This window comes from Tamandua tetradactyla, chromosome 13, assembly GCF_023851605.1.
Source record: "Tamandua tetradactyla isolate mTamTet1 chromosome 13, mTamTet1.pri, whole genome shotgun sequence".
Taxonomy (NCBI): domain Eukaryota; kingdom Metazoa; phylum Chordata; class Mammalia; order Pilosa; family Myrmecophagidae; genus Tamandua; species Tamandua tetradactyla.
In genome coordinates, this window is record NC_135339.1 from 65406158 (window position 1) to 65429055 (window position 22898).

At 40.4% G+C, this 22898-nt stretch overlaps 1 protein-coding gene, 1 long non-coding RNA gene and 1 other non-coding gene across 4 annotated transcripts in view; 1 reads left to right on the top strand and 2 right to left on the bottom strand.

Moving 5' to 3' along the window:
• The window catches only part of PDCD11 (programmed cell death 11), a 48160-nt gene that overhangs the window by 24209 nt on the left and 1053 nt on the right, over positions 1 to 22898 (top strand). The window contains exons 16-35 of one of the 2 annotated variants that reach the window (XM_077125908.1): positions 524 to 694; positions 1027 to 1246; positions 1993 to 2142; positions 2560 to 2675; positions 2773 to 3314; positions 4407 to 4469; positions 8229 to 8337; positions 9740 to 9829; positions 10028 to 10130; positions 10567 to 10744; positions 14621 to 14677; positions 15262 to 15384; positions 16056 to 16178; positions 16617 to 16914; positions 17104 to 17217; positions 17809 to 17958; positions 18177 to 18427; positions 19131 to 19299; positions 22091 to 22244; positions 22726 to 22891. In XM_077125908.1, the coding sequence (XP_076982023.1) occupies positions 524 to 694; positions 1027 to 1246; positions 1993 to 2142; positions 2560 to 2675; positions 2773 to 3314; positions 4407 to 4469; positions 8229 to 8337; positions 9740 to 9829; positions 10028 to 10130; positions 10567 to 10744; positions 14621 to 14677; positions 15262 to 15384; positions 16056 to 16178; positions 16617 to 16914; positions 17104 to 17217; positions 17809 to 17958; positions 18177 to 18427; positions 19131 to 19299; positions 22091 to 22244; positions 22726 to 22891 (3347 nt within the window). The remainder of the gene's footprint in view (positions 1 to 523; positions 695 to 1026; positions 1247 to 1992; positions 2143 to 2559; positions 2676 to 2772; positions 3315 to 4406; positions 4470 to 8228; positions 8338 to 9739; positions 9830 to 10027; positions 10131 to 10566; positions 10745 to 14620; positions 14678 to 15261; positions 15385 to 16055; positions 16179 to 16616; positions 16915 to 17103; positions 17218 to 17808; positions 17959 to 18176; positions 18428 to 19130; positions 19300 to 22090; positions 22245 to 22725; positions 22892 to 22898) is intronic. The other variant, XM_077125909.1, reaches the window with a different exon arrangement.
• On the bottom strand, positions 70 to 9239 carry LOC143654240 (uncharacterized). The gene is made up of 3 exons (XR_013161716.1): positions 8703 to 9239; positions 3881 to 4012; positions 70 to 3252 (listed from the first exon to the last, which is right to left on the bottom strand). It is a non-coding gene; the product is annotated as an uncharacterized LOC143654240 (long non-coding RNA).
• Positions 21726 to 21832, bottom strand: LOC143654709 (U6 spliceosomal RNA). The gene has a single exon (XR_013161901.1). It is a non-coding gene; the product is annotated as a U6 spliceosomal RNA (small nuclear RNA).

A 22898-nucleotide genomic window follows, 5' to 3' on the forward strand; every position in this document is an offset into this window, starting at 1 on the left:
ATAGTTCGTTTTGTTTGTTTTGTTTTTTGTGTTTTTTAGAGATTAAATGATTTATTTCTCTGCAAAATTTTAATTTTCTTAAATTTGTTCCATGGGTGAGACCTCTCAGATATTTTACATTGAAGGAACACATTCATTTTTATTTTAAACATGTTTATGCACAAGTCTGTAGTGTCTTTCAAAACCATTATACATAAAATATAACCCCATCTTCCTATTCTTCTATCTAAAGATGTGTCATTTTTCAGTATCTAAAGCCATAGTCATTGATGCACAAAGATAAGTATGGAAATCTTATGTTTAGCAAAAGCATTTACAATTAATATTTAGTTTTCAAACCTTTCATTCCAGATATATTGAAAGCATGTAAATAAAAATATAGGCTACATTTTTATTATATGATATTGAGAATAAAAATAAAGGATAACCAAAGTTCAAAAGTAATTATTTTCTCATAAATTAAACCAAGAGATGGATATTTCATCTGTTCTTCCTGGAACATTCCTTGATAAAGTTCCACTAGCTCCTTTGCAGGAAGCCAGCCTTGGTCTCCACAGTAGAAGGTGGCCAGGATCCCAAGAACTTCTCAGAGATCCATCCTGGAATGCTGGTCATTGGCTTTGTGAAGAGCATCAAGGACTATGGTGTGTTCGTCCAGTTCCCATCAGGTCTCAGTGGACTGGCACCCAAAGCTGTAAGTTCCTTTCTGTGTACAGGGGCACTCTCAGAGGCCCCTTGAGGAGAGAGAACCAGGATCATGGAATCTGAGGCTGGGAAGGAGCAGGATACTTCAGTTTTTTAAAAGATTTTCAAGGATACTACTTGGTAAATGTCCCATCTTGGCAGAGACCTTCTCAGGAGAGTAGACTTCTCTAAGTGTATCTCAGCAAGTGTTGGGAGAAACTTCCTGGGTCCCTCTGTCCTTCCCCCCACTCCAACACACACCTTTCTAGGCACATTAAGCAGATGACTTTAATAGAGACTTTCTTTCCTTTCCTGATTTTTTTTGCCCACTCTTCCCATCAGATTATGAGTGACAAATTTGTGACCTCCACAAGTGACCACTTTGTTGAGGGGCAGACGGTCGTTGCAAAGGTGACCAATGTGGATGAGGAGAAGCACCGAATGCTGCTGTCTCTGCGGCTGTCGGACTGCACTCTGGGGGACTCGGCTACCACCAGCCTCCTTCTCCTGAGCCAGTGCCTGGAGGAGCTGCAGGGCGTGCGCAGCCTCATGAGCAACCGGGGTGGGGTGCCTCAGGGCTCTGTCTAGGGGAGAGGGGGTGAGGGTTGGGGTGGGGAGTCTGTTGTGAATTATGCCTTATTGTTATTAGGATGAGTTGCTGAGCTTCCTAGAATAAAACAAAGTTTTAATAGAAGTATGACATACATAAAGTGCACAAATCGTTAAATGCACAGTAATAAAATGAACACCCTTGTTTTCTGCCCAGATTAAGATAAGATCATTATCTGCATCCCAGGGGTCCCCTTTGCATCCCCCACCCTCTAAATCCAGCATCAAAGTTTAGTTCTGTGGCCTCAGATGTGCATTTTTTTGTAAATTCATTCACCTTTTCACTTTTCTTTACTCAGCGGATATAGATTGGATGATAAAATGGACCTGCTAGAAAACTTCATGAGAGTTGTTATTCTGTTTTAAACTTTGAACCATGGTGTGGGATAATTGGAACCCTCATGGGATTTGGGTGCAAGAGGCTTGTGAGAGTAGATTCAAAAAAAAAAAAAAAAGAAAATTCAGAAACCAAGGAAGCTCTTGTGCTTATGATATTTGTGGACTTTTTTCATAAATTGTAGTCAAGAAGAATTAGCAAAGGTCATAGGTCTCTGCCTCTGACAGGAGTTTTTATGGATACTAGGCAGTTTTGCAAAAAAATTTTATCTTCTGTGGTGGCAGTACAGTTCCAAAGGAAAATAATGGTAAGAGTGTTGTTTCATCTTACTAATCCCTATTTCCTTTGGGTCTTTCTGGCAGATTCTGTATTAATCCAAACACTGGCTGAGATGACCCCTGGAATGGTTCTTGACCTAGAGGTGCAGGAGGTGTTAGAAGATGGCTCTGTGTTGTTCAGTGGGGGTCCAGTGCCTGAACTGGTCCTGAGAGCCAGCAGATATCACCGGGCAGGTGAGTGCTGGAGGCTTTTTTTGTCTTGCCCTTCGGGATTGGTGGGGGAAGCCCTTTGCCCATTGCTCCCACACTTGGATATAGAATATCCAAGTGCGTAGAGTAAATGATTTGATTCAATAGCAGTTTTTGCTATTGCCTACCTTGTGCAAATGCAAATCAAGACAAGTGAAGGTGGTTTAGGTATAAATCTTATAATTGTTATAATTGCGTAAATCTACATTTTTATATATCAGGTTGCTTAGATTAGGGCCTACCTGAACTTGAACTTTGTTTATGTAGCTGTGGCCCATTTAGACCCGGGACAAACATCCTCTTTCTTTTCTTGGCCCTAAGGGCTTCTAGGGCTCTTGGAGATAGCATCTTACTGTACCTGTTCTGTATGGTAATCATTCTGTGTTTGGTTTTGCACTGCAGGGCAGGAGGTGGAATCTGGGCAGAAAAAGAAAGCTGTAATATTAAGTGTTGATATGTTAAAATTGGAAGTACATGTTTCCCTTTGCCAAGATTTGGTGAATAGAAAAACTAAAAAGGTAAACTTGCTCATGACCTGCTTGCTCAGTGGGGCACTAAACAAGTGATCATGCTCTGTAAGCAAAGTGGAGATAGTGAATTTTTTCTGTTTTCCAGTTGAAGAAAGGCAGTGAACACCAGGCAATTGTGCAGTACTTGGAGGAATCCTTTGCCATTGCCTCCTTGGTAGAGACTGGCCACCTGACAGCTTTCTCCCTGACCTCTCACCTCAATGACACCTTTCGCTTTGACTCAGAGAAGTTGCTTGTGGGACAGGGTGTCTCCCTAACCCTGAAGACCACAGAACCAGGAGTGAGTGGTCTTCTTTTAGCTGTTGAAGGGCCAGCTGCTAAAAGGACCATGGGGAAGACCCGGAAGGAGTCTGAGACAGTGGACGAGGATGAGGAAGTGGATCCACCTCTGGTTGTAGGGACTGTAAAAAAGCATACCTTGTCTATTGGGGACGTGGTCACAGGCACCGTCAAGTCCATTAAGGCCACCCATGTGGTTGTGACCCTGGAAGATGGCGTTGTTGGCTGTATCCATGCCTCCCACATTCTAGATGATGTTCCATTGGGCACCTCTCCTACTGTCAAGCTGAAAGTTGGAAAGACAGTTACTGCCCGGGTGATTGGAGGCCGAGATATGAAGACATTCAAGTATGGAGGCTTTGGGGGATGGGCTGGCACAAGTTGGTCATCGTGGGGCTTTGAGAGGAGATTGTTCTAATTGTAGGAGAAGGAATGGGAATGTTGATAATTCACCAATGAGTTGTGTGTAAATCATATTCTGTCTTTTTTTTTTTATTAGAGAGGTTGTAGATTTACAGAAAAATCATGCATAGACTACAGGGTTCCCATATACCATCCTTACATTGGTGTGATACATTCGTTTTAATTGATGAAAGCACATTTTTATAATTATACTATTAACTGTAGTCCATTATTTAACTTAGGGTTCACTGTGTTGTGTAGTTCCATGGATTCTCTTTTAAGTTAGCAAAAGTCATTTACAAAAGATTCTTTTTGCACGGTACTTTTTTTTTAGTGGACTGTAGTATAGTGGTTAAGACCATGGGTTTAGAGTCAGACCTGGGTTTGAATTCCAGATTCAAAATAAAAATGAGTTTTGTTTTCCTCATTTGTAAAGCAAGAGTCATGTTAGTGACTACCTTATAGGATTATTGAGAAGATTGAAAGAGAAATGCAGTACTTAATGTGCCTACCTGGTTGCCTGGCACATAGTTATTGTTCAGTATATATCAACAGTTACTGTCTTCCTCCACCACACCTTAATTGTTCTCATTTACTTTAAATTTTCCCTAGTTACCGCATGAGTTGTTGTCTCTGAAGTTTTGCTGTAACAAGAAAAACAAAAGGAATTCACAGTCTGCCCAATAATTTACAAATTAATTTCAGTAATTAACTGTGGATTTTTAGTAAATTATTTATCTTCTCTAGACCTTAATTTCCTCATCATTAAAATAAAAGAATTGGAGTATATAATCTGTGGGGGAAATTCTTTCAGGATCTGAGTGACAGTCCTGAAAGATCAAATGAACCAACTCCTTAATGTTTACTGCAAAGGATGAGATTGGAAACCTCTCCTACCAGACAGTGGCGTGGTGGTGGTGCAGGGTGGTTTTTTTTTTTTTATGTAACCTTGATTTGGGGTGAAGTAGAGAGCAGTCCTTATCTCTGGAATACAGTGTTACAGAGAATAAGAGAAATGATTTGACTTTGTTTTTCCAGATTTCTCCCAATAAGTCACCCCAAATTTATTCGAACTATTCCGGAGCTGAGTGTTCGACCAAGGTGAGCATGGCCTCATGGAAAGAGCACTGGGCTTTAGAATCAGGACACCTGAGTGTCCTTGATTCCGCCACTGTATTATTTACTACGTTGCGCTATGTCCAGGTTGTCTTATTTCTGTAGTAGGGATATTTGTCTTGCCAACATAGGGCTGATTAGAGAGATTACATGAAAATTAAAGTAAACGCTTTATACAGAATTTAAGTATCAGTTTAAAGGCTGATTCCAGCTGTTTGTCACCATCTAACAGATACAATTTCTAACACTTGGTAGATCCCTAAATAAACAGCATGTAGCCAAGAATACCTTTTCTTTCAGTGTGAACTACTGCTTGGTCACTAAAGGCCAAGTTGGAATTTTAGGTGGCGTTCTGGTTGATTTGGTAAAGAGGGCTGCTCCATTAGGGATTCTGGGTAGAAGAGAACCAGTAGCTCCAAATCTGGGGTCATTTTTTCAGAGGACTCTCTAAGTATTTTAATCCATGGACCCATCTGCTCCTGCTGCCTCTATAAGAAAACCCATCTCTTGGAATTGATTGATATCAGTGAATGATGCTAGATACAATGACCGTAAAAATGACTACAGGATCCACACCCTAAAGGAAATCAGAATAGAAATAGATTGTTTCTGAGAAGGCTTGTGTCTGTGATAGATAAATTCTCCTGGGAAAATGAGTTCCAGATGCTAGCAACACTTTTGGAACTTCAAAGGAAGCCCTTTACTTCTAGAATAATGAATTTGGTGGGTGAAGATGTTCCTATTTGTTTTATCTGTGGTTTCTTTAGTTTTATAGATTTTGATTTGTCTATTTCCTGTCTTTTGTTGTGAAAACAAAGAGATCTCATCATATTAGTCCTTTTCGCCTGTCCCCACTGAGATATAATGTCTTGTTTTAATTAAGGGTTAAGGTCACATAGCTTATTCTACCTATGGGCAGATAAATTAATGAATACTGCAAGGGATGAGTCAGTGAACTTGTGGGAGGAACCACTGCTGCGCTAATGGTTCTTGAGCCTCAGAGTGTTAAGAACCTCTCATTAACAAGCACTGCTGTTGTTTGTCTGCTCTTCTGTCTTGGGACACTCTGGCTCATGCATCAAGTCAGGAAAAGAGTGGGTTTATTGAGGAGATGAAGGTGTAGAGTTACAATGACAGATAAATGGACAGACATACCCCAGCACATCTACCTCCTCTGTGCCCCTATGTTGCCTTGTTACTTATTTTATTTTAATCCTAAGGACTCTGAGAAACAGTATAAATACAACAGTGGTATTATTGCCATATTTTTCTAATGCTTTTTTTTCTTTGTATATACATTTTTTAAAATGTTTTTTCAATTTTATTGAGATGTAGTCACACATCACACAAACCAATAAAAGTATTTAATCACTGGCTCACATTATCATCACACAGTTGTGCGTACATCCCCATGATCAATTTTAGAACATTTTCAGTACTCCAGAACAGAAATATCTAATGCTAACATTTTTAAATAAATGCTTTGAAGTCAGTGTAGAAAACATTCATTTGGTGGTGTTGACTTGATTGAGAAAATGCAGTCTTATTTTCCCCACTTATATGTGGGGATCTTGTGCCCAAAGAGCATGGAGCTGATTGCACAGTTGCTGAGGGCCCCTCAAACCTAATGAGGCTCTTTTTACTGTATTAATCTTTTAGAAGGGTGGTAGTTATAGAGAGCAAGCAGGTCAAGAGTCTTAAAGTGTATCTCTGGAATTCTGCTAGTCAGTGAGTGTTCTCTTAGCATTATTGAGTTAGGGCTAGCTCTTCTTTTTTGGGAAGGGTTTTTTGGTGAGGCACTTTAAAATAATTTGGGGGGAAAAGCATAGCATAACATGTACTCATGCGTTTTTAAGAAATAATATTTTACAGATAATGTTCTCTTCCCCAGTCTATCCTCTCCAACCTCAAAGAATGAGTTCTCTATTTTTGTGAATTTGATGTATATTCAGCTTATGTTTTTATATGTAATTCTGTACATTCACACATAGCTACAAATAATTGGTTTGTGGGGTTTTTAGAATTTGCATAAATGGTATAATTTACTTAATATTTTGCAATTTGCTTTTTTCACTTAAAATTTTGTTTCTGAGATCTATCCATGTTTGTACCTATAGTTAACATAGTAATAGGAATCCATTTTATGAATGTACCAAACCATGTATATTTTCAAAGTGATGAACATTTGAAGTTGTTCCCAATTTTTTTATTTTATAAATAATGCTGTAATGAACATCCAACTTGTTCCATTGTGCAAATTTGCAAGGATTTCTCTAGGGTCAAATTGCTGGGTCAAAAGGGATATGCATTTTCAATTTTACTAGTAAATGAAGGTTCCCACTTTTCTACATTCACCTAGTACTTGGTATTATTTTTTAAAATTTTATCAACATTACTTGTACTGTTTTATTGATGAGCTTTGTTTTGTTTTAGAAATTATTTGAATTAGTGAGCTAAAATAGGTAGAAGACATTGGAGGTCTATGATTCATTAGAAGTGATTTGGGTTTGAATAACTTTCAGGTAACTTCCCCTTGTTTTTCTGAGAAGAAGAAAGAGAATCAAGAAGTGATAATGACAGGATACCATAGTGGACAGAGCACTGGATTTTTTTTTTTTTACATTAACTAAAGCCCATAGTTTATTCAGATTTCCTTAGTGTTTTTTTTAATTAATTAATTAATTAAACATAACAACATACAAACACAAACATTCTTACCACATGATCATTCATTTCTTGATATATAATCAATAACTCACAGTATCATCACATAGTTGTATATTCATCATCATGGTCGTTTCTTAGAACATTTGCATCAATTCAGAAAAAGAAATAAAAAGAAAACAGAAAAAAAAATCATACATACCATATCCCTTACCCCTCTCTTTCATTGATCACTAACATTTCAATCTACTAAATTTATTTTGACATTTGTTCCCCCTATTATTTATTTATTTTTAATCCGTGTGTTTTACTAGTCTGTTGATAAGGTAGATAAAAAAGAGCATCAGACACAAGATTTTCACAATCACACAGTCACATTGTGAAAGCTGTATCATTATACAATCATCTTCAAGAAATATGGCTACTGGAACACAGCTCTACATTTTCAGTCAGTTCTCTCCAGCCTCTCCATTACACTTTAACTAAAAAGGTGATATCTGTGTAATGCTTAAGAATGACCTCCAGGATAACCTCTCGACTCTGAAATCTCTCAGCTACTGACACTTTATTTTGTCTCATTTCTCTTTTCCCCCTTTTGGTCGAGAAGGTTTTCTCAATCCCTTAATACTGAGTCCCACAAGCACTGGAGTTTTGAGTCAGAAGCCCTGACTTCAGCTCCTTCATAGCATAAAATTGATTTAATAATACTTACCTTGCCTTATTCACATATAAGATTGTCACTCAGTGAGAAGTTATTTGCAAAAGTAGTTACAGTAAACTGTAAGGCAATAACTAAAGTATTGTGAAAGAAGTAAAACAGTTGTTTTCTGAATTTATAAAGATTACTGTAGGCTACCTACTTTATAGCTTGTTATACCTAGAAGAGTAAAATGCTTAGGCCAATATTGTGAGCATTCCCTTTAAGGAAAGAAATACAGGGGTAGGGGTGAGAGGGGATAGAGGATGTATATGAATAGGGAAATTCTGTTTACAATCCATGGTCCTTGAGGGGAGATGGTTTCAAACTATAAGCCTTTTCCAGAGATTGGCTAACTATCTCCCTTGCCTTTCTGTAAACAGTGAGCTGGAGAAGGACAGCCACACTGCTCTCAACACTCACTCTGTTAGCCCTTTGGAGAAGATTAAACAATACCAGGCTGGCCAGACTGTGACTTGCTTCTTAAAGAGGGTGAGTGATGCCATCCTTCTTTTAAAAGAAAAGGTAGAGAAACTGAAGACAAAGGCCATTAGTCCTGGGATTTGATTCTGTGTTTGTTATCAGGCAGGGTTTGTAGGATATGACACATGACCGCTGCTTCTAGAAAACAATTAGCAAGCAATTCATAGTTCGAATCTGTAGATTTTAAGCTAAACCTAAGTTACTTGATTTTACAAGTATCATAGGGCAAGATTTAAAATAAGTTCAGTACTGAATTTTTAGATTTTTAACTTTCATAAAGTTCAACTGCAGTACAAAGCAATTTGTAATTGAGTACTAGATTGTATGTTTTGACCCAGGAGTTCAAAAAGGGAAGAGATCAGTATGAACTGTACCTTTTGGAACATATCAGAGAGGAGGCTGGACTGGTCTTGACCTTGAGGAATTGCTCTTCTTCGTTGTTGCCATATTCTGCAAGAATCTATCAGAAGATGTCACTAATACATGATCCCTGTTTTCAGATTCCTTAGAGGTGCATATCTGAGCTCGTGCACCTCGTGTATCAGTCACCCAAAACACCTCCTGTTTCTACTTCCCTTCCTGTCTTTATTCACACTGGTAGCTACACCTGGAGTATCCTCTTTTCCCATTGCCTACCATCCTTTCAAGGTTCAGCACATATATCCTTCCCTTGTTACTAGCTTTCTTATAAAATCCTTTTTTTTTTCTGCATGGGCAGGCACTGGGAATCGAACCTGGGTCTCTAACATGGCTGGCGAGAACTCTGCCTGCTGAGCCACCATGGCCCTCTTATGTATTCTTATAGAATGTTGTACCTCCTCTATATTGCTTGGTCCTCCAGTTATTTGCATACTCATTTGACTTACTCTTTGTAGACTATAATCTCCTCGAAGGCAGGGACTGACTTTTAGTCATTACTATGATACTATATGGTAGTAGCTGCTTGATAAATTTTTTTGTTGAATTGACTTGAAAATTGTGTTCAGGGCAGGACACTGTATATGCAATGAAAAGTCACAATTGAAATTGATTTGGAAATAAAGTGTTGACTCCTGGATATGGTTAATAATCATTGGGTACAGATGAGTTTAGAGGAAGGTACAGAGGCCAGTGGGATTTGTCCTATTGTCTGGGGACTTCCTCCAAGGTCCTTTTCAGCTCCTAATCATCTGAGGCAGCAAGAGGGATGTGTGACCTAGGCTGACTCTGAACTAGGCTCTGAGTGAAGCCTGTGGGAAGTGGAGGTTGGGCAGGGCAGTGGGATGTAGAAGTAGATTCCTATCCCTTAGCAAAACGTGTGCTTGGGACTCTTTCAACTCTGTAGCCTTAGGAGAGTCTGTTTTGACAGAAAAAGAAGAAGGGATGATTTTATTTGCCCTATTCCATGTCTCCTATTTTTCTCCTTCCCCAGTACAATGTGGTTAAGAAATGGCTTGAGGTGGAGATTGCTCCGGACATTCGGGGGAGGATTCCCTTGTTGCTCACTTCTCTTAGCTTCAAGGTCAGTGTCTGTGAGGAGACCCAGGCTCTCTCAGCTCAATTCAATGTCTGATGCATGTGTTCAAATGGGGACAAGGAACTGTGTGCTTTATTTAAGTATGGGCTTGGGGGATACTTCCTATGGAGGCTTAAGTGCTGTAGTTTTGGATAAATGACAGACCTTTCTTCAAACATCAGAGGAATTTTCTTGTCCTTCCAGGTTCTGAAACATCCAGATAAGAAGTTCCAGATTGGCCAGGTCCTGAGGGCCACCGTGGTTGGCCCAGATTCCTCCAAGGCCTTCCTCTGTCTGTCGCTCATAGGTGTGATGAAACAGTGCTTGGTCATGGAAGGGTCGGAATGGGAAGGTGTGAGAAGGGGTCTTCAGTTGTTGCTTAGGTTGAAGGATGCCTTCAGTATTGGAATTCTCAGGAAGCCTAGTTTGCTGCCTTCTTGGATCACTTTTTCTCTTGAGACTTTGCTCTTTGGTCTCTGTTATTCTGCTACTGTCTGAGCCAGTATTATGTACACAATTGATTTTCTCAAGTCCCTCAGAAAGGGTTGTCCAACACACCCTGGGTTTCTTGGCTGCACAGTATGGTGGTCCTTATGGTCATTGTAGCCCACTCAACCAAGATACCTAAAGCCTGGGCAGTGCCTCTGCCCTCCCCAGCCTGTGGTTGACCAGTGTTCTAGCTTCTTTCTTGGTTTATTTTCTTTTCCCTGAGTCAGGTTCTTCCTCCCTCAATATCTACCCAGGTCCTCACAAGCTTGTGAAAGGAGAAGTAGCCATGGGCCGAGTTGTGAAGGTGACTCCCAATGAGGGGCTGACTGTCTCCTTCCCCTTTGGGAAGATCGGAAGAGTCAGTATATTTCATGTGAGTGACTCTTACTCTGAGAAGCCCCTGGAAGACTTTGTCCCCCAGCAGGTGGTCAGGTAAGACATGGTTTTTACCCTCTTCAGCTGTCTGTGGAAGGGGTGGATCTGGTTTTATACTCCCCAAAAAGTGTATAAAAGCCGAAAGTGAAAATTTCTGTCACTTCTCTTCCTTCATCATTTTCTGCTATTATATACTTTGCTCTCTGTCTTTCTTTAGACTTAAACACGTATATGGGTAGTTTTCTTTTATATAATAATAGAATTTCTTTTTATATACTGTGATGCAACTTGTTTTTCTCTCAGAAGTTTATCATAGACTTTTTCTTTTCCTGTACTAATATTAACTAAATCTATCTTGTTCTCTTTTTTTAACCTTATTTTTAACAGTTATTTAGAATTCTGTTATGTGTTTATCATAATTTATTTAACCAGTTCTCTGTTGATGGACAATAAATATTGAATTAATTTTATTACATAAGTTTGAATGCTAGTGTATCTCTGAAACAAATTCCTAGAAGTAGAATTGATGGGCCGAATGATGTGTACATTTAATTTTTTAATAGCTTTTGCCAAACTGCCCTCCAAAAAGGCTGCTAATTTAAAGCCATCACCACTAACAGTAACTGTCCATTTCTCATACCCTTATCAACATTATTAATTTTTAATCTTAGCGCTTGGTTGGTGGATAGTCAAAAATTGATACCTCATTTTACTTTGCATTTCTCTCATTAGTCATTTTCCAAGTTTTATTGGCTGCTTACATTTGTTCTGTGCTTTGCTTATTCAAATTGCTTAATCATTTTTAAATTTAGAGCATTCATCTTTAATTTTTTTTATAGATCTATAGGTGTTCTCTGTAAGGGTTTTATTTATGATCTCTTTCAGATACACAAAAATCAATCTATAGAAATAGGGTAAGATATTGGGTAATTGGAGCTGAAGGGATACAGATTGTGCAACAGGACTGAATATAAAAACTCAGAAATGGACAGCACAATATTACCTAACTGTAATACAATTATGTTAAAACACTGAATGAAGCTGCATATGAGAATGATAGAGGAAGGAGGGCTGGGGCATAAATGAAATCACAAAGAAAGTTAGACGATAAAGATTGAGATGGTGTAATCTAGGAATGCGTAGAGCGTATAATGATAGGGACTAAATGTACAAATTTAAAAAATGTTTTTGCATGAGGAAGAACAAAAGAATGTCATTACTGCAGTGTGCTGAAAATAGATGGTACTTAATATTTAAAAATTTCAACTAATGTGTGAGACTAAAGCAAAAAATGTTTATTTGGTACAAATCTGTACTTTGACTAGTGCATCTCATAATATAACTTATATAGATAGTTGATTGAACACCTTAAGTACATGGAACTTTGTATAGGACATGAGATTTTGTTGGTTTGTCCAGGTGATGCCCTGATGAATCCCAGAGTGATTTGATCAGTGAGTGGAAAAGTATTTGCAAAGTCCCCTTCGGGGAATGGTGAGAATGGGGAAAAACTCAACTTCCCCAAGTTGAATTCTTGATATTCTCACAAGCAGTGTGGACAGCCAAAGCTATAGGCTGAAGCCCCAGTCTTGGGGTTTGTTCATATGAAACTTAACCCCACAGGGGATAGGTCAAGCCTACTTAAAATTAAGCCTAAGAGTCACCCCCAAGAGAACCTCTTTTGTTGCTCAGATGTGGCCTCTCTCTCCAGCCAACACAGCAAGCAGACTCACCACCCTCCCCCTGTCTACGTGGGACATGACTACCAGGGGTGTGGATCTTCCTGGCAGCATGGGACAGAAATCCCAGAATGAGCTGAGATTCAGCATCAAGGGATTAAGAAAAACTCTAGAATGAGCTGAGACCCAGCATCAAGGGATTGCGAAAACCTTCTGAACCAAAAGGGGGAAGAGTGAAATGAGACAAAGTGTCAATGGCTGAGAGATTCCAAACAGAGTCGAGAGAGGTTATCCTGGAGGTTATTCTTATGCATTAAGTAGATATCACCTTGTTATCCAAGATGTAATGAGAGGCTGGAAAGAACTGCCTGAAAATGTAGAGCTGTGTTCCAGTAGCCATGTTTCTTGATGATGATTGTATAATGATATAGCTTTCACAATGTGACTGTGTGATTGTGAAAACCTTGTGTCTGAGGCTCCTTTTATTTACCTTGTCAACAGATGAGAGGAAAACATGGAATAAAAATAATAGGGGGAACAAATGTTAAAATAGATTTAGTTTGAAATGCTAGTTATCAATGAAAGGGATCAGTAAGGGGTATGGCCTGTAAAATTTTTTTTTTCTGTTTGTTATATTTTTCTTTTTCTAAATTGATGCTAATGTTCTGGGAAATGATCATGATGATGAATATGCAACTATGTGATGATATTGTGAATTGCTGAGTGTGTGTGTTGAGAATGTTTCTTGTAATTTTTTTTTAATTAATAAAAAATTTTTAAAAAAAGAGAGGAATAGAAAGATCAAAGGTGATGGAGTTACACAGAGAAGATAGGATTTAACAAATGAATATGATTGCTGAATCATTAAATTGATATCTCTTTTAGTCTCCAGTATCTTAGAGCAGCTAGAACTAAAAACCTATAGTTGTGGAATTTTAACTCATGTCAAACTCTGAAATCTGTTCTACAACTAATTGTGGTGTTGTGCTTTGAAATTTATTGCTTTTTTGTATATATGGTATTTTTCATGAAAAAAAGAAAAAAAAATTGTGGTGATAAAAAAATATTTAAGCCTTCTAGCCTCCTATACTCTGGAGCAGCTAGAAGGAAAAAAAAATCAATCTACCTCCGAGTTTTAAAACCATTATATAGCTGGTTTTTATATCGATTAGCCTTGATATGGCAGATTTCAGCATGATACAGTAAACACTATTCTAAGAATCAGAGTTAGCTTACACTGGAGCGGACACCTGTAGGAAGAAGAGATGAGAAAATAATAATTGCCCTATCCATCTCAAATGTCCCTGCTGCCTGAACACCTGCCTAAATGTTTTCTCAAACCATTTCTCAGGGCTCATCATCACAAAAATATCCAAGGTCTGCGAGAAGAAAAAGAATGGATCATATAAAAATCTTAGATCATCTCTGCCTTGTCTTTTAAGGCTTGCAAAAGAAAGGTGTGAGTTTTAGCAAAATACATTTTATTATAGCCAAACAGTCAGTAGTATTAGATTAAAATTCCTTCGCCTTGAAATGTGGCATAATAAATTACTTGCCTAAAGGTAGGCAGTCCCTTGAGGCCCCTTCTGGCTTTGTATCTGTAACGCAGCATTATAAAAAAGGCAGACATCTGTGGTGGGGAAAATTTGGGCTGTCTTGTAGCTGAGATCCTTTCTACTTTTAAGATTCTGTAGTTTTAAGCAGCTTCTTTGGCTACAAATTGCCATTTTAGATTAAATAAGTTTGGAAATCCAAAGAGAGTAAGCCCTGCTTTTGTTCCTTAAAGCCTCCCCACACTCAGGTCTACTGCTCTGTGTCCTCTGAACTCCTGTGATGTGTCTGGCATTAATACTTAGGTCATTCCTTGGCTGTGGTTTTCTGTGGGTTAGTCTGAGATCAGAAACTCCTAGGACCTAAAATAAGCCTGATCTCATCTCTTAAATATTCATTACATGGCTCTATGAATCTTCCAAAGGGCTTTCGTATCTCTCATTTTTTTCTCCCAACTACTTTCTAGGACAAGGAGAGTAGGTAGTGTTAAGTTTTATTTGACAACTATTACACAAAGGCCCAGAGAGGTAAAACAACTTGTTCTAGAGTCCCTCAGCAGGTTGTCAATAAAGAATGAGAATCCAGATCTCATGTCTTCATAGCACTTGCTTATTGGTCAGCCTTGTGGAGAGGAAACTGAGGCCCTTTCTTGTCTCCTGAGATGCTCAGAAATCAGCATTTCTTCCTTTTGCTCTGTTTTCAGGTGTTGTGTCCTGTCTACTACTGACCATGTATTGACTTTGTCACTGAGATCATCCAGGTTGGTATCTGTGTTGGGGACAGAAGGGAGGAGAACCCACTCGGAGGACTGAAGGGGAGTTATATGGATCTGATATGGCACTTTGGGGTTCCCACTGTTGCTCTCAGCTTATCCAGTCTATACCCTGCCCCTCTTATATCCAGAAAAGCTGGGAAGAAGAAGAACCCCTTTTTCCCCAGGGAAAAGTACAGACATCCAAATGTGGATATTCAAGGTGACAAGTGATAGTTTTGAGGGGAGATGATTTCGCCCCTAGGGTCCCATAGTGAGGCAGAGTTTGTGGCATGAAGTTGGTTGGCCTGTGATTGGCTCGCTCTGTGGTGAAAAGTGGAAGTTTATAAGGCCCCAGCTTTGGCTTTGACTCCTCTCTGGCTTGGGTAGCCAATCTCTATTTCTGCATAGCCAACTTGCACACATTTGCCTCCGGCCTGGCAAAACTTAAGGAGGGAATAGGGTTGATCTCTGGAAGTATATCCTAGTGAGAGATATGTCATATTCTTACATACATAGTATTATTATTGCATGTGTGTTGGTGGGAAAAGGGAGGTTGGGAGTGTGTATATATGAGTCTTTTATTCCTTTAGAACAAATCCGATGACCAAAAGCAAGATAGAAGATCCTGAGATTAACTCCATCAAGGACCTTAAAGAAGGGCAGCTCTTGAGGGGTTATGTGAAGGCTGTTCAGCTACATGGTGTGCTCTTGGGGTGAGTGAGGTGAAGCCTAGAGGCCTGGCCCCAGATCCAATGAGGTGGAGCCTTAGAGGCCTGGCCCCAGATCCAAGTTGCCTTCCCTAGAACCTTCCCATTCTGGGGTCCACTGCATCTCTTAGTCAGCTTCTTTGAAGGATTATGAAGGAAGAAGAGTCTACATGTTCTCACTAGTTTTTAAAATTCCAAGGTTTTCAATACTTAAAAAGTTTTTAATTGTTATTCTTGTTTGGCCATTTGTACAAAGAATACAGCATATCCAATTTCAGTTTTAAACGAATTTGAATTTTCTTTGATATTGTATTTGGTCATGATTTATAAATATTTTGTGAAATCACATAATATCCGTGATTGCCAGATGTTACAGCTTTCCCTACTATTATACTTCCTCATTTTCTCCTCATCTTTCTAGCAGTCTATAATTTATAAATGGTGATGCTATGATACGAGGCAAAGAAAATTCTTCCATCATATTATTATTCGTGCTTATTTTTTCCCATTTTAAAAGCCCTGTTAGTTCTAAGCCCTGATAACTTAGGTGTCTCATGAATCCTTGAGGCACCTCATGACCATAAATCCTTGAGGTCCTTGTGAAAGTGGAGTCACCATACTTGGCTGTGATTCTGTTCTTGTATTTATGACTGTAGGACTGTTGTCTCTCCTTTCAGCCTTGGCCCCTCCATTGTGGGTTTGGCCCGGTACCCCCATGTCTCCCAGTACAGCCTGTCCAAGAAAGCACTTTATAATAAATACCTCCCTGAAGGAAAGCTACTCACAGCTAAGATCCTAAGGTAGGTACCTTCTCTCTCTGTGATATGAATCAAACTGCTTTCTCTGGGAGCCCTTGGAAAGAGCATTCCGAGATAAATTTTAAACGTGATGGCTTGGGTAGTGGTGAATGCAGGGTTCAAATGAATGGAAACCCTTTGTTCGAGTCCTTCTACTTCAGTGTCTAAAAATAGATGTAGTGATTTTCTTCTGTTGGGGGGCAGGGGCTCCTTTTGTTGCGATTAGAGTAGGAGGGCATCACAGCCACCCTTATGTTTTACTGCTAAGCATGGGAAATTGTACAAATCATTCCTAAGAATAAAGAGAGGATTCCCAAGGCAACAGGAGTAAGGCCAAGAACTGTGGGATGATCAGGACAGGGAGGGCTTGGGTTACTTGGTGTGCCCTTTGTGCTTTTTTATGTTGTCTTCATTTCTACTCTTCCTCTCTCCCTGCCATAGCCTGAACCACAAGAAAAACTTGGTGGAGCTTTCATTCCTGCCTGGTGACACTGGGGAGCTGGATGTGTTTTCTGCTTCCCTAGAATTGCCACTTGTAAAGCAGGAGGGGAAGAAAATAGAGGCAGAGAAGAGAGATCAAAACAGGAATGAGGAGAAAAGGAACTGGGAAGAGAAAGAGAAAACGAACCAGAAAGGGCAGCTGAAATCAAAGCTGCCCTACAAAGAGAAAAAAGAGCCTCAGAAGCCACGAATAAAGAAGCAGGGCAGTTGGGAGTGCCTGGAGTCAGGAAGTGAGCAGGTAAAATCCCTTGGGGAGTAGTGCCTCCTAACATAAGAAGGGAAAGTATTTTAAAAGCCAGCCCGGCAGCTGCCTAACCTTCTCAAGGTGGTGCCAAGAGGAGCAGAAGGAAGGCATGGGCCTTGGGCTCCTGGAGTGTGCTCCTAGGCAAGAAGGGTGACTTGGCATCTTTCCCACCTGTCATTTCAGGAAAGAGTGAACAAGAAGCAAAAGATTGCTGATCCAAAGGAGGATGACAGTTGTGTTGAATTGTATTACCGGGAAGGAGAAGAGGAGATAGAAGAGATGAATATGCTACCCAAGGTGAGAAACCACATTGAATGGAGGGAAAAAAGCTACACTGGTTGAGGGAAGTCCTTAGTTTCTTCAAAGTTAGGCTGACTTTGGTACCATCTTTTGCTTTATTTCCTATAAAATAGGAAAAAAGTGGGGCTGTTAGTTTCCTTAGTTGATAATAAGCTTCTCGAGAACAAGGGCCCTGTTTTACCCATAGAATAGGCTGCATAAAATAAATTCTAATAAATGTTAATTGAAGGGAACTGAATTAAGTTAGTGGGGTGGGGCAGAGAAAAAGGAGTCTTAGGTTCCCTGAGTCCATGTCCCCTTCTGAAAAATGGAAATAATTCTTGAACTGAGAGGACTGGGTATGGAAGTACTTCCACCTGGTCTCTGACTTTGCGTACTTGCATCCCTACTCCCCTCAGAATTTCCAGAAATGTGTAACCTAAATAAAGTCATTAGCAAAGAAAACTTAAATCACTTTACAAAGTTTCTCTGTGGAGCCCTGCTACTGGGAGGAGAGGGCATGGTAGGGCTCCATGCTTCTCCAGGTGGGATAGGGTGGCCTAAGCCAAGTGTCAAGTGCTTTCCTCATATGCCTTTGTGATCCTCCAGGAGAAGATGGTCAAGTCAGCGGAAGCACCCAGGCTGCAGCTGTCTTCAGGCTTCATTTGGGATGTGGGGCTCGACTCTCTTACCCCAGCCTTGCCACTTGAAGGAAAGAGCTCAGACAGCGAGGAGGACGAGAAGCCACACCAAGCCATGGTGTTGTATTTTCCAGGGCTTTGCCCTTTTTGTAGGGATCCCTTGGTCCCAATCTCATGATCTCTGTCCTGGCCTCAGTGTCTCTTCCTAGTGCCCAGTCCCAGGCCAAGGGGTATTTGTAGAGTCCATGGACTGTCTTGCTGACCTTTGGCTTTCACCATGGACCTTCCCCAGGGTCTGAAGAGCAGAATATTGACTTGTTTTTCTGCTTTACCTAGCAGCAGAAGAAAAGCAAGAAGGAAAGAGAGTTGGAGAAGCAGAGGGCAGAGAAAGAGCTGTCTCGCATTGAAGAGGCACTGATGGACCCTGGGCGGCAGCCGGAGTCCGCAGATGATTTTGATCGACTTGTGCTGAGCTCTCCCAACAGCTCCATCCTGTGGCTGCAGTACATGGCCTTTCATCTCCAGGCCACGGAGATTGAGAAGGCCCGTGCCGTGGCAGAGAGGGCACTCAAGACCATCTCCTTCAGGTCCAGGCTTTGCCTCCCCCTGCCCTAGAGAGAGACTTTCAACAGGGAGGACTGTGTCTCCCAAGTTCTGAGCTTACAGGGTTTGCCCTCTGCAGGCCATTTTCTCCTAGACAGGCTGGCGGCAGTTTGGGTGGCTGCCACCAGGGGCCCATGGGTTCCCAGGCTTTCTTTCATAGGTGTGCCAATTGTGAAATAGATCTTCCGCTCATTTATATTTTATAGTTCTCTTCAGTGAATTAGCTCAGGGTAACAATAACAAGAGTCCCTATACTTAAATAAGGTACCTAGTTTGGAGTAAAATAACAGGAAAACAACTACCTACATACCTAGGTGAAAACCCTATAGGTAGCCTTTTTTTCAGTCAGTGTTGAGTTCATTTTCTGAATGATAGTGAAGAGATGGTGAGCTTTCCTTCACTTGATTTGGAGAGAAAAACAGACCCAAGGTCCTGCCCCTTCCATCCTGAACCTTTCACTAGTTTGAGTCTTGGTAGGCTTCCTTCATAGGAATAGAGGTGAAAACTAGGGGAGCCTCAAATCAAGGAGTTGGCTGGGGAGAGTGGTGCCCCATTTGGGGCTGGGAACTGGGGCCATGGATGAAGACTGGGGAGGAGGAAGTAGTTCCAGTCGACATCTGTGAGTGAGAATGGGTAGCTCATTGGGCTGAGTTATTGGGGCTCATTTGTTGACTGCTCCCCTTCCAGAGAGGAGCAGGAGAAGCTGAACGTGTGGGTGGCACTGCTGAACCTAGAAAACATGTACGGCTCACAGGAGTCACTGGCCAAGGTCTTCGAACGTGCTGTGCAATACAATGAGCCTTTTAAGGTCTTTCTCCATCTGGCTGACATCTACACCAAGTCAGAGAAATTCCAGGTAGGGGTCTGGGCCAGGTGGCCAGCTGCCAGGGGCTCCTCTGGTATCAGCAGACTTCCCTGAACTTAACTCCTGGAGTCACAGAGGCAGGAATCTGAAGAAAGGACTCCAAGGTTCTGGATCCATTCCTGCCCCAGGCTTGATATGTAACATCTGGGCCCTAGCTTCCTCATTTCCCAACTGTGAGAAGTGATTTCTTCCATCTCTACTTTGAAAAATACAGAGTGGAGATGAGGGAGGTGATGGCTTTGTAAGTGAAGGGCCAGTAGATGGTTGGAGTATGACCCTTGTGCTGAAGGGCATCATGGAGAGAAGGTGACATCTCAGCCCAGTTGCCCCTTTTCCATCTTTTCCTGATCCCTCTTTTTTTTTTTTTATTAATTAAAGAAAAAAAGAAATTAACGCAACATTTAGAAATCATTCCATTCTACATATGCAATCAGTAATTCTTAACATCATCACATAGATGCATGATCATCATTTATTAGTACATTTGCATCGATTTAGGAAAAGAACTAGCAAAACAACAGAAAAAGATATAGAATGTTAATACAGAGAAAAAAAAATAATAATAATAAAGGAAAAAGAAAAAAAGACACAAACAAACAAACAAAAAACTATAGCTCAGATGCAGCTTCATTCAGTGTTTTAACATAATTACATTGCAATTAGGTATTATTGTGCTGTCCATTTTTGAGTTTTTGTATCTAGTCCTGTTGCACAGTCTGTATCCCTTCAGCTCCAATTACCCATTATCTTACCCTGTTTCTAACTCCTGCTGGTCTCTGTTACCAATGACATATTCCAAGTTTATTCTCGAATGTCGGTTCACATCAGTGGGACCATACAGTATTTGTCCTTTAGTTTTTGGCTAGACTCACTCAGCATAATGTTCTCTAGGTCCATCCATGTTATTACATGCTTCATAAGTTTATTCTGTCTTAAAGCTGCATAATATTCCATCGTATGTATATACCACAGTTTGTTTAGCCACTCGTCTGTTGATGGACATTTTGGCTGTTTCCATCTCTTTGCAATTGTAAATAACGCTGCTATAAACATTGGTGTGCAAATGTCCATTTGTGTCTTTGCCCTTAAGTACTTTGAGTAGATACCTAGCAATGGTATTGCTGGGTCGTATGGCAATTCTATATTCAGTTTTTTGAGGAACCGCCAAACTGCCTTCCACAGTGGTTGCACCATTTGACATTCCCACCAACAGTGGATAAGTGTGCCTCTTTCTCCGCATCCTCTCCAGCACTTGTCATTTTTTGTTTTGTTGATAATGGCCATTCTGGTGGGTGTGAGATGATATCTCATTGTGGTTTTGATTTGCATTTCTCTAATGGCCAGGGACATTGAGCATCTCTTCATGTGCCTTTTGGCCATTTGTATTTCCTCTTTTGAGAGGTGTCTGTTCAAGTCTTTTTCCCATTTTGTAATTGGGTTGGCTGTCTTTTTGTTGTTGAGTTGAATAATCTCTTTATAAACTCTGGATACTAGATCTTTATCTGATATGTCATTTCCAAATATTGTCTCCCATTGTGTAGGCTGTCTTTCTACTTTCTTGATGAAGTTCTTTGATGCACAGAAGTGTTTAATTTTGAGGAGCTCCCATTTATTTATTTCTTTCTTCATTGCTCTTGCTTTAGGTTTAAGGTCCATAAAACCGCCTCCAATTGTAAGTTTCATAAGATATCTCCTTACATTTTCCTCTAACTGTTTTATGGTCTTAGACCTAATGTTTAGATCTTTGATCCATTTTGAGTTAACTTTTGTATAGGGTGTGAGAGATGGGTCTTCTTTCATTCTTTTGCATATGGATATCCAGTTCTCTAGGCACCATTTATTGAAGAGACTGTTCTGTCCCCGGTGAGTTGGCTTGACTGCCTTATCAAAGATCAAATGTCCATAGATGAGAGGGTCTATATCTGAGCACTCTATTCGATTCCATTGGTCGATATATCTATCTTTATGCCAATACCATGCTGTTTTGACCACTGTGGCTTCATAATATGCCTTAAAGTCAGGCAGCGTGAGACCTCCAGCTTCGTTTTTTTTCCTCAAGATACTTTTAGCAATTCGGGGCACCCTGCCCTTCCAGATAAATTTGCTTATTGGTTTTTCTATTTCTGAAAAATAAGTTGTTGGGATTTTGATTGGTATTGCATTGAATTTGTAAATCAATTTAGGTAGAATTGACATCTTAACTATATTTAGTTTTCCAATCCATGAACATGGTATGCCCTTCCATCTATTTAGGTCTTCTGTGATTTCTTTTAACAGTTTTTTGTAGTTTTCTTTGTATAAGTTTTTTGTCTCTTTAGTTAAATTTATTCCTAGGTATTTTATTCTTTTAATTGCAATTGTAAATGGGATTCATTTCTTGATTTCCCCCTCAGCTTGTTCATTGCTAGTGTATAGAAAAAAATATGGAACGCTTCACGAATTTGCGTGTCATCCTTGCGCAGGGGCCATGCTAATCTTCTCTGTATCATTCCAATTTTAGTATATGTGCTGCCGAAGCGAGCACTCCTGATCCCTCTTTTCATTCTCACACCTTCTCTTGCAGTACTGGGACCTCTATACTGGCACAAGAAGGAGGGAGACTCTCCATAATTTCATGCCTCCCTTTTGTGCTCTCTCTCCTCAGATAACTGGAATTGAGCCTAGATATAGATTTCAAATCTGTGAGCCCAAGTCTATATTCTCATGAATGTACCTGGCTATCCCTATTATTGCCCCTCTATAATATCACACATATCTCAGCTCATCTTGTCTTTTCCCACAGGAAGCTGATGAACTCTATAACCGGATGCTGAAGCGTTTTCGGCAGGAAAAAGCTGTCTGGATCAAATATGGTGCCTTTCTTCTGCAGAGGGGCCATAATGATGCTAGTCACCGCATACTGCAGCGAGCTCTTAAGTGTCTTCCTAATAAGGAACGTGAGTGCTCATTCCCACCAACCACCCAATTCCCAAACAGAGTAGGCTTTCTTGGATCTGGGAATGGGGATTGAGGTTCTTTTCATCCAGGCATGATGTTGACTCTAAGTTAGCCTTGCAGAGGGTACATGGCTATCTATCTGCTCATCCTATGCTCATGAACATAACAATGCATGTTCATTTTAAATGCCAGAGTTCCAAAGAATGGAGGAATAAAAAACTAATTATGTTGCCCCTGGGACCTACCTCTTCTGTACCCAGAGGATATAATGTCTGGTGCCATTTGTGTACTAGCCTTTGGCCCTAAACCCATCCCACTGTCCTGTTTGGGCCTTGCCGACCCCCACCCCTACCTTGTCATAACCTAGGTCATGAGACCCAAGTCATGAGTCAAATTCACTCTGTCCCTGAAGCCCTTTGTGTTGTATGAAGGGTTCTCTTATTGTGCTTATTGTGTTTCTGAGCCACCCTCTCCCTGCAGACGTGGATGTCATTGCCAAGTTTGCCCAACTTGAGTTCCAGCTGGGGGATACAGAGAGGGCCAAAGCCATTTTCGAGAACACCCTGAGCACCTACCCAAAGCGCACAGATGTCTGGTCAATCTACATTGACATGACCATCAAGCATGGCAGCCAAAAGGAAGTCCGGTGAGAG